Genomic DNA, 11,169 nt, shown 5'->3' on the forward strand with positions numbered 1-11,169 from the left:
AGGTAAACTGTAGGTTATTGTCTTTATTGTGATAGGTACCAAAGTATTAAGTTCTGTATTACAAGGGTTTATTGAATGAGTAGTTAGGGTTAATTAAAAATTAACCAGTTAGGAATAGAGTTGTAATTCCTTTATTAATTAAGTTCCCCTGGAAGCGTTTTTCAATTATCACACGTTACTGAACGAGTAGTAAGGGTTAATTAAAAATTCTCCAGTTAGGAATAGAGTTGTAATTCCTTTATTAATTAAGGTCTCCTGGAAGCGTTTCTGTCAAATATCACACGTGTGAGTGTTGTGTCACGGGGTGAAGTGATTAGCATATTGTGTAAACTAGACATCTAGAGATTAACTAATTAAGTGATCAGTTCTGGGTTGTTATTATGTTGTTGTGTTAATTAACTACTGCGGCGCAGTACATTTGTCAGCGTAGGTAAATCAAGATTCTAAAGTTCATTGTGTTTTTGTTGTGTTTTCTAGTGAACTAAACGTGCTATAATAATATATACTTTATATAAGATCTTATCTCTGATCATACCTAGACGAGCCACTCGGGTAAATACTGCTCGATACAGAGAGATCTAATAGATATACAGTTAGGAGAGATATTTGGATAATCGTGTTTCATCCAGTTACGGGTATTGTAGGATCCCCGTGACAGTTTTCTAAAATCTTCTTCGATCTTTATTACATGTTTAACTGCGTCAGAGAAGTGTGTAGGTGTGACAGAGTTCAATGCATGTGCAAGTTCTCTCCGCACCGTGGTCATTTTACCATCATTATGACGACCTATGTGCCCTTTGACTTGACTCCAGGTCAGTTCTATCGGATTGAGTTTAGAATGTCTTGGCGGCAGTCTTAGACACAAGTGCCCATGGCGTTCAGCAATATCATCAGTAACAAATTGCTTTGCACATTTGTTACTTTTCACAAGTTCATAAAGAACTGGCTTTGTCATGTTACTCTCAAAAGGTATATTTTTGTTCGTAGGCCCACGACTGAATTTCTTCCTTTTTAGCGTTTAGTGCAGGACATCGTGTAATCTCAGTTAATTTGTTGTGGTAGCTTGCGTTATCCATGACGATAACAGAAGGTTCTGGTAGAGAAGGCATAAGTTGTTCTTCAAACCATTTGATGAAATTTTCATGATTCATCTCACCATGATAGTCTCCGTCTGTTTTTTCAGCCTCAAAGCTCAATTCACAGCCATCTATCAATCCATATTTATCACAGCCAGCATGACAAATAATAAGTCTTTTTCCCTTCCCAGTCACCGAACAGAGTTTAGGAACTCGATCAGCAGCGTCTGATTTAGGCAGGTGATTGGCGGTACTTGTGCCCGGGTGGATATCTGTCCAGTGGTGGGATGTTGTGTGGTTGACATTCACCCAGGTCTCATCTTGATACACTATTAAATACCCCTGTTCTCGTAAACTGGATATTTCATGGAGATAGGACAGTCTCCTGTCTGATATATTGGCGTCCTCAAAATTCACTTTTCCGGTTGTAGACATATGTTGGTATTTAAAATCGAGGTCATGCATGGAGTGTTCTTCGTAAAGTTGATATGGATATGTTGATTCCACATTCCTCCCTTAAAGCCACGTTAATCTTATGTAATGTAGGTAATTCGCCCTCTCTATAAAATATGTATACTTGTCATCTAATAACATCTTTATCAAATAAATCGATGAGTTTTCGGTCGCGTTTTTTAACAGTGATTTCTGTGCTTGGATTCGTAGAGCTTAGATTTTTCACAGTTCTTTTTTACTGTTGAAACCGAAAACTTTAAGTGCAGCGGCAACTCGATCGACAATCGATAAGAAGCATACCTAGGTCTACCGCGCTGATATTCATCTTCAAAATAATCGAAAACGTTCTTAATACACGATTTTACATCAACTGAAGTGTTTTTCGATTTACCCATATTTTTCCTCAAATAACAATAACAAGAATGTCGACTAATACATTTTCAATGAATTTATATACCCTACCTAACTTGTATTTTACGTGGTTTACACATTGCTACAATAGCACGCGCAGTCATAGATCGAAATAATGATGTTATTGACCAAGCAATGCTATCGTATTTTGAACATTCAGGGCTGTGTCTGCGGGATGAAAAAGTGGTTGAACCCATACGAGTCCGAACAATAGCCCTTTGGTTTTTCGCATTACAAATGTAACCCCCAACCCCCAAACCCCAGCCCCTAGCACCACCCTAAATACTATATAATTAGAGGCAAATTAAATAACATTTTTATTATTATTTGATGTTGGTGGCCTTTGACATTTTTATCCCCCCCCCCCCCCCCCCCCCCGGTCTTCTGGTCCGGCCCTGCATTAAATTTATTATAAATTTGGAAAGCACATTCCTGCGGTGTGTAAGGTGATTTGTGTTTATTACTGTGCTACACCTCAGTTGTGTTAGGTTAGGTATGGTATGCTAATATATAAATGATATAATAAAATAAAAATACATAATACATTAGCTAAATTTATTAAATATAATGCACCTACAAGAACGGGTTACATGTTCTGTTTGTTTACATCTATGTTTAACGGAAAGATTAGACAATGCTGTTACACACTGCAAAACAATAATAACCTTGATTTAGTGAAACAAGCTATAATGGCCTTCACGTAGCCTCAGATCCCAATGTTTTGATATGCAAATGACCGTAGTTATTTATAGGAGAAATAACGTGCATTCAAAAGACACAGAGATTTTAAAAAAGTGGAATTAAGTCAACTTCGTGCATTTTATATGATGATTTGTATATAAAACCTGTTGGAGTTTGGGTTTGTTTTCATGTAAATGTAAAGAAAACAAATATCGAATAGGACATAAACGTAACATTTGCAAAAAACTTTGGGTCTAAATAATTGAACAGGATAATAGTGGTGCCATTAAACATAACAAACTTTACTTCAAGAGCAACTCAAGTGAACATATTCCACTAGTACACGTGTTGGACTATTCGACTGTGTTTAAGGGTGGTGGAATATATCCCATGGTAGCAGTACATCAAATACTATTTGCAAATAGTATTTCACCCGTTTAATTTTTCAAAATTCACAAATTCGAAATTTCCCAAATACATCATAGTTCGTGCATAGTGCCCTCAGATAACCACACTGCTATGTTTCCGAACTATCCATTCAAAGCTAAGAGAAGATAAAGTGTTTTTTAATTTCATAAAAATTCAGACGAAATTGTTGAAATATTTCCGTATTGGTTTATGGATATTTCCCCAAAGAATGAATGAATGAATGAATGAATGTTTAACGACACCCCAGCACGAAAAATACATCGGCTATTGGGTGTCAAACTATGGGTATGCAAACAAATAAAGTGATGATCAACATCAATATAAAAATTCAATATTTAAATAAAAACACAGTGTAAAGAACTGTGCAAAAATACAAATATCACAGATAGATACTGACTTTTACTCAAAACTTTAATTGTATCCCGAAGAAAACAAGGGGATTTGTGCTGTATTGGTCATGCTCAAAGAGAATGTTACACCCCTGCACCACGGTGAGGTTACAGCACGCGCAGGGGGTTCCCTAGAGATTAATCGTATCAAGTTTCAGAACAATCTGATCAAAACTTTCAATTTAAATTTCTTTTTAAAATTTCTTATTTTAATAATTTTAAAATTCAAAATTTCCAAAATATATAATTATTTATTTGTAGAGATTGCCCCAAATAATCATAGTATCGAATTTCATAATTATTCCATCAAGACTTTCAAATGATTAATTTAAATAAAAATAAAAAATCAGATATTCAACATTTCCGAAATATCTCTATATAGGTTTGTAGGGAATGCCAGAGGTTCATTGTATTAAATTTAAGAACAACCCAGTCAAAACTTTAGGAGAAGATTGCTTTCAAAGAAAACTTTGACAGACGTATGGCGGACAGACGGACACCAATGCTGGGCTAAATATATGTTTCTAGATAAAGTAAAAGTAAAGTTTGTTTTATTTAACGACGCCACTAGAGCACATTGATTTTTAAGCTTATCATCGGCTATTGGACGTCAAACATATGGTCATTCTGACACTGTTTTTAGAGGATACCCGCTGTCGCCACATAGGCTACTCTTTTTTACGACAGGCAGCAAGGGATCTTTTATTAGCAGGATAGCACAAAACATGGCCTTTGTTGAACCAGTTATGGATCACTGGTCGGTGCAAGTGGTTTACACCTACCCATTGAGCCTTGCGGAGCACTCACTCAGGGTTTGGAGTCAGTATCTGGATAAAAAATCCCATGCCTCGACTGGGATCCGAACCCAGTACCTACCAGCCTGTAGACCGATGGCCTACCACGACGCCACCGAGGGCCGGTTGTGGTTAAAGAAACATTAAACGTTTCGTCAGCGTTCTACTGCAATGTGTGCCAAAAAAGATAACATAGTTGTCAATAGTTCATTTAGATGGGCAAGCCAAAAACGATTAAGCCGTTTTGTGCGGAGCGTCCAAATACAACGTTCAAATTAACATATGTTGTGTGTATTTGTACATATAATATAGCGCCAATGCTATTATTTGTCTTGAATTTCCCGGTCAGAATCTCGGAACTAACTAATACTTTATAAAATTATATTTAAAAAACCCCATCTCAGATTAAAGCTTACAACAAGGATATTCTTAAAACAATACAATGTTTATTCCTTTTCACATTCGCTGTTCATATATGTGTTGACGGCTACCGTTTCACCCTATCTATGTTATTTTTTTGCTCGAGCTCTGTAGATGTATGTGAATGGTCATCATGGACTAGAGAGCAAGACATCGTGTCTTTAACAGCCACAGTTTAGCCAGATAAATGCCCCAAGTAGCTATTCGTCTGCAGTTGGGCAGTTTGATGGCTTGTTTAACAACATATTAATAAGTTGGAATCAGGTGTTTCTTCATCCACCCATTAGCCCTAGGCTTGCGGGGCACTAGAAAAACAGTTAAGTGTCCAGCGTATTATAAATGTATGGTCAAAAAGCTAGACGGAATTCGTCAGTGTTCTATTGTATGTGCGCATGTATAGTTTCGTATATTAAATGTCCCCCCCCCCCACCCCACCCCACCCTTTCCACCGTCATACAATACATTTTGTTGCTCGTGTTTAATTACTACTATCTCTGAAACCTGTATATTGTAAGAAAACGAGATGAACAGATATTAAAAAAAAAAAAACCCTCTACCTTTCAAAAGACGGTAACTTTAGTCTTACTTTGTAATGCCAGTTTTATAATGAATTCATTTCTGCCCATCGAAAATCTGTACAACATTTGACAAACATTACATGTTTCGTTGGACGATTTCAGGGTGTTATATATGTATATCTATTGTAAATATACCGACGACAAAAGAGTGTAATCACCAATATAGCTAAATGAAAGAAAAATAAAATATTTAAAGCTGCGGTTTTTTAAATATTTTTATTCTTATTTAAGCATTTAGAATAGATTATTCAATTCTATTAGGTGCATATGAGGCCTTATGCTTAGCTATTGGTTTACTGCGCTCGCATGTCTAGGTGAAATACAAACGCTATCTCCGGCTGTTTTTATTGAAATAGCGGATTCTCACAACATAATTTTACTCGATTTGAGCAGGCGTAGAACTTCTTTGTCTTGATTGAGGAGTCGTCTCACAACTGCAGTCTCCCAGACACGGGGAAAGATGGAGGATTTGCCTTGAAATTTACAAGGTGCCCTGCTATTGTCATTTAGGTACACATATTGAGCCATCCAACAAATATCTAACGCTCTAAGAGTAAATGAGTCGCCACAAAACGTTATAGAAGGGAGGGAGGGCGTGCTTTTGAATTATGTTCCGTTTGTGATTTTTATTCATAACTTAGATACAGGGGCAATTTTGTCTAATATTACAGATCAGGTTCGCTTATTAAAGTAAAAAATACAGACAACCATACGATGGTAAATTATGTCACGATGTTTGAGGTGCTACGGCCCACGGAACTGAGGGCCACGTCCCCCCCTCCCCCCCCCCCCCCCCCCCCCCCTCCCCCTCCCAACCTAGCCAATGTCCCATGATAAGTACATCTAGGTACATATAAAATACCTCTTATTGCTTTTTGGAAGAAGAAGTAGCATGTGTGGCGACAGGAGAATCTCTCTCTCTATCTCTCTCCTTCACCTCTCCCTCCCTCACTCCTTCTATCTCTTTCCCTTCCTCACCCCCTCTCCCTCCCTCACCCCTCGATCTGTCTCCCTCCATCACCCCTCTCCCTCCCTCACCCCCCGTCTGACTCTCTCTCCCTCACCCACCTCTCTCTCTCCCTCACTCATCCCCTCCCTCTTTATCTCCTTATCTCTCCCCCCCTTCCTCTCTTCCTCCCTTCTCTCTATCTCTCTCTCTCTCTCTCTCTCTCTCTCTCTCTCTCTCTCTCTCTCTCTCTCTCTCTCTCTCTCTCTCTCTCTCTCTCTGTCTCCGAAGTGTCGAAATAACTACATGTATAAGTTAGACACTAAATAGATATGGGTGCTGGCCGTAGCCCAGTCGGTGTGCCCACTGGGTTATTTCTCGTTCTAGTCAGTGCACCGTAGCTGGCATTTCAAAGGTCGTGGTATATGCAATCCTGTCTGTGGGATGGTGCATATAAACGATCCCCATGTTACTAATGGAAAAATGTTGCAGGAAACCTCTCTAAGACTATGTGAAAATTACGAAATGTGTCGACAATAGTGGTGTCGTTAAACAAAGCGAGCTAACTAAATAGATATGCTTGATAATGTGCTGAATTGTAAGTCGTTAAAACGATTTACTTTCCTTGGTTTAAAAAATTAAAACAATATTTTATTTCTTTAACTTTTATTTTGTATTTATTATTATTATTATTTTAAAGTTAAGATCAAATATTTAAATTTTATTTTATATCATACAAGTTTATGATAAGCGAGACATTTAATTTCGTCGACTTGTTGTTACCTAGTAGATACAGTGATATATTACACTGCATAGTGTATTGCTAAAGAACAACACCGTTTTCATAAACAAGCATCCAGCCATGGTGGACCTGGTACCACAGAAACACCACTCATGTAATTGTTGACGCTGCTGACATTGTTTCTACCACGCCTTCACGTGTCAACAAGAAATCCACCCAAGACAAACCTGGTCGCATTGGCTCTTCATATGTAGTCGCAAATTTATAACAAATACATCACATCTGACACGATCATAAATATGTATTTGAGTGAACCTAGATGACATGTTGTGCAAAAATAGTTTTATATTGTTTACGTAAGTTAATTTTAGCGTAAGATGCAAATTGCACGCTAGAATCCCATTTATGAATGACTTTTATATTGTACTTTACTTTACTTTACTTTACTTTACTTTACTTTATTGTATTGTTTGAATGCTTTGATAGTTACCATGGTTGTGGGTTGTTTTACTGTAAATAAGAGACTGGGAAATATAAAATTAAATAATTCTCATTTATATGCAACCACATTATGAGTGAACGTGTTGTGAAGCTTGGAGATTGCTGAATCTACTAAATGCAGGTAAAGTAGTGAAGTGTTGTCATTCTGTATGTATTAATATCAGAAGCACTTCATTTTGGGATATGTTCCTGTGCATAATTTCCAGAAAACGGAAACATTAAATATATATTTTATTGCAACACATTTTATAGTTGCTCCAAAATGATGATTTTGACATTGTTCACCATTACCAAAGGCTGCGTATCCACATTTGAAGTCTATGACTATCAGTATACCGAGCAAATACTAACATAATTCAAGGTAGATGATTTTGTTATTATAAATATTAGTCCTGTGTATCATTTGCATATTTCGCTTTATAATTATGATTTTGTATATTTTTATGTCTAGCTTATTTATGCACATACATGTATGCGAGTTCTCTTGATCCAAATGTGTGTACTGCACCAAACACTGTACCTATAGTTTGTATGTGATAGTTGCAATGATTTCTTTTGTAATTTTATGTTTTATGTTTATTGTTCGTTTTAATTTTATACAATATGTATCGTCATCACGTGGATGGGCATTTATTTAGGCCTACACCCTGTTTTCCAAAGCACTTCAAATATTGTTTTAAAAGAAACAAGGAAAACAATACTGTATAAAAATCTGATATGATGTTTGTAATCTAAATATATGGTACTCATAAGCCTAGTAATATATATATGTTACAGTTAATCTGTATAATCAGGTAATATGTATATTACCTGATTTTTTCAGCTAATATGTATATTACCTGTTTCACTCAGGTAATATGTATATTAGCTGAAAAAAATCAGGTAATATACATATTACCTGAAATATACTTTACTAATTTTTACAGATTACCTGAAACGTGCAGAATGGTATTGACAAGTCTTTAGATCAATGTAGACCAAGTTCTCAGTTCAAAACAAGTCTTTTGATCAATGTAGTCCACGTTCTCAGTTCAAAACAAGTTTTTTTATCAATGTAGTCCAAGTTCTCCTTGATTGGTCACAATACCTTTGATGTACATGTTCATATTGTGAAGTGAATGTGTGTACATATATACATTTATATTGTAAATCCCAAATTCTTCATGTATATATATATATATATATATATATATATATATATATGTTCCTTTATATTATGTAGCCCTCCTATGCCGTTGCTGAACGGCCAGAGTGTAAATAAATTCTGTTCTGTTCTGTTCTGTTAAATCATTTCATAGACAATGTTACAGTTAATCTGTATAATCCACCACTGCTGTTTTAACTAATCCTGTCTGATGTGCCAGCCTGCTAGGACGCAGATGGGATTAGTTGGAAAAACAATGCTTGATTTAGGCTGCTGATTTCCTTTGACTGGCTTCATTTGATTGGTAGGTATAAATATCCTGGTGAATGGTGTTCTCTGTCACTAGCAAAATACGAAGTCAGAGGCCAAATCCGAGGTGGACGTGCCTGAACCCTTGTAGATATGGACACGTTAAAAGAGTTCCTATCCTATCCTACTAGCAAAATGGATCTAGAGGAGACTGTCAGGCGTTCGCTGTACACGAGTTATGGAGCGAATAAGTGTATCTTGCTACCTAAGGACGAATACATTAAGACTGTTGGCGAGTTGCTGGAAGCCACCCAGGCACCCAAGAAATCACCGCGTCAGTTTTACTTGATTACGAAATATGAACTACTGCAGTGTGGGGACGTTCAAAAGCTCATCAGAAAGAAGCCAAACCAGGAACATCCACTGTACTTCGCTACCATCGAGGAGACCTTTGACATTATCAAGCGCGCCCATATCGCTACTGGTCATGGAGGACGAGACAAGATGATCAAGGAGATCAACAAGATGTACGCCAACATCACCCAGGATGCTATTACCTTGTTCAAGTCCATGTGCATCGAGTGCCAGAGAAAACGGAAATGGACAACTACCAAGGGAATTGTCGTCAAACCAATCCTATCAAAGGACTTCAGTTCCAGAGCGCAAGTTGACCTCATCGACATGCAGTCTATGTGCCATGGTCAACACAAATGGATCATGGTGTACCAAGACCATCTTATCAAGTTCTGCATCCTGCGTCCTCTCACTTCTAAGCGTGCATCGGAAGTAGCTTATCAGTTCCTGGACACACTGCAGGGAGCCCCTTCAATACTACAAAGTGACAACGGGTCCGAATTCACAGCGCAAGTTATCACTGAGTTGAAGCAGATGTGGCCTGACCTCGTCATCGTTCACGGGAAGCCGAGACACCCCCAGAGTCAGGGTTCAGTGGAAAGAGCCAACTGCGACATAAAATACATGTTGACTGCATGGATGAGTGACAGTGACACACGGGACTGGACTGATGGACTCAAGTTTGTGCAATTTCAAAAGAACTCGAGCCATCACACTGGAATCAAGCGTTCTCCCTTTGCTGCTCTGTTTGGTGCCGATGCGAAGGTAGGATTGACATCATCCAGCCTCCCCCAAGATGTCATTGCAAGGTTGCAAACTGAAGACGACCTCCTGTCTGCAGTATCTCATCCAAACCCAGTCGAGCAATCCAGCGAGGAAGCAGAACCTGTACCAGTCTCACCCATCTCTGTACGTCAGGAGGAAATTAGGCTGCAGAGAGAGAGAGAGAGAGAGAGAGAGAGAGAGAGAGAGAGAGAGAGAGAGAGAGAGAGAGAGAGAGAGAGAGAGAGAGAGAGAGAGTGCCAGAGATGCCCAGTTCCAGCAGGCAGAGAGAATGGTCAAACGAACTCGCATTGTGTTTTCTAGTGTGCAAATCGGAAGCAATGTGACAGTGCCCATTCCTTCAGTTGACAGAGGACGTGCAGATCCTAGGAACATCATCGGAGTTGTAACAGAGTGCAGTGACAACGAGTTGTATACAATTGCTGTAAAAGGAGAAATATTGGATCGAAAGTAATCTAGAAACCAATTCGATGTGTGTGCTACGACATTGTATTCACCCGATGATGTCTGTACAGATAAGGACATTTCCCTGCGTCAAGCTGTGCAACTGGAGTCAAGATGCGGTGGACAAGGTTTCACAAGATGTAACTGTGCTGGAAGTTAGAGGTGTCAGACAAATCGATGAAGAAGCCAGATTGGTGTGCAATTCCCGCTGCCATTCCAGCCTGCCATGCATAAACAAGAACTGTTGTTGATGAGAACTTTGACTACATTGATCAATAGAATTGTTTTGAACTGAGAACTTTGACTACATTGATCAATAGACTTGTTTTTAATTGAAAACTTGGACTACATTGATCAAAAAATCTTGTTGTTTGTTCTGCAGTAGTGTGTGTGAGTTGTGTGTTGCAAATGGTATGTGTTTTGAGCCAATAAAGATTGCCAGCATATTATTGTTTATAGTTATTCATTCATTCAAATGACAACCATGTCAATACCATTCTGCACGTTTCAGGTAATCTGTATAAATTAGTGAAGTATATTTCAGGTAATATGTATATTACCTGATTTTTTCAGCTAATATACATATTACCTGAGTGAAACAGGTAATATACATATTAGCTGAAAAAATCAGGTAATATACATATTACCTGATTATACAGATTAACTGTTATATATATATGACCAAAACCTTATTGCTCACCCGACTGATAATAAAATACTGGATATGACAATAAGATGTTTTAGAAGAAGCATTAGTTTGAGGTCAGTAGCTAAT

General features: G+C 37.9%; 1 protein-coding gene across 1 annotated transcript; it reads left to right on the forward strand.

Annotated features, from left to right (window-relative positions):
- Nucleotides 1–9,008: 9,008 nt before the first annotated feature.
- LOC121374007 (KRAB-A domain-containing protein 2-like) lies at nucleotides 9,009–10,645 on the forward strand. The gene is made up of 2 exons (XM_041500874.1): nucleotides 9,009–10,076; nucleotides 10,466–10,645. Exons 1-2 carry the CDS (start codon nucleotides 9,009–9,011, stop codon nucleotides 10,643–10,645), a joined length of 1,248 nt encoding a protein of 415 aa, XP_041356808.1.
- Nucleotides 10,646–11,169: the final 524 nt, after the last annotated feature.

Source organism: Gigantopelta aegis, chromosome 6, assembly GCF_016097555.1.
Source record: "Gigantopelta aegis isolate Gae_Host chromosome 6, Gae_host_genome, whole genome shotgun sequence".
Lineage (NCBI taxonomy): Eukaryota > Metazoa > Mollusca > Gastropoda > Neomphalida > Peltospiridae > Gigantopelta > Gigantopelta aegis.

Coding starts and splice junctions, on each gene's coding strand:
- LOC121374007 (XM_041500874.1), top strand. CDS start 9,009: ATGGATCTAGAGGAGACTGTCAGGCGTTCGCTGTACACGAGTTATGGA. Junction 10,077..10,465: donor TACCAGTCTCACCCATCTCT/GTACGTCAGGAG, acceptor ATGTCTGTACAG/ATAAGGACATTTCCCTGCGT.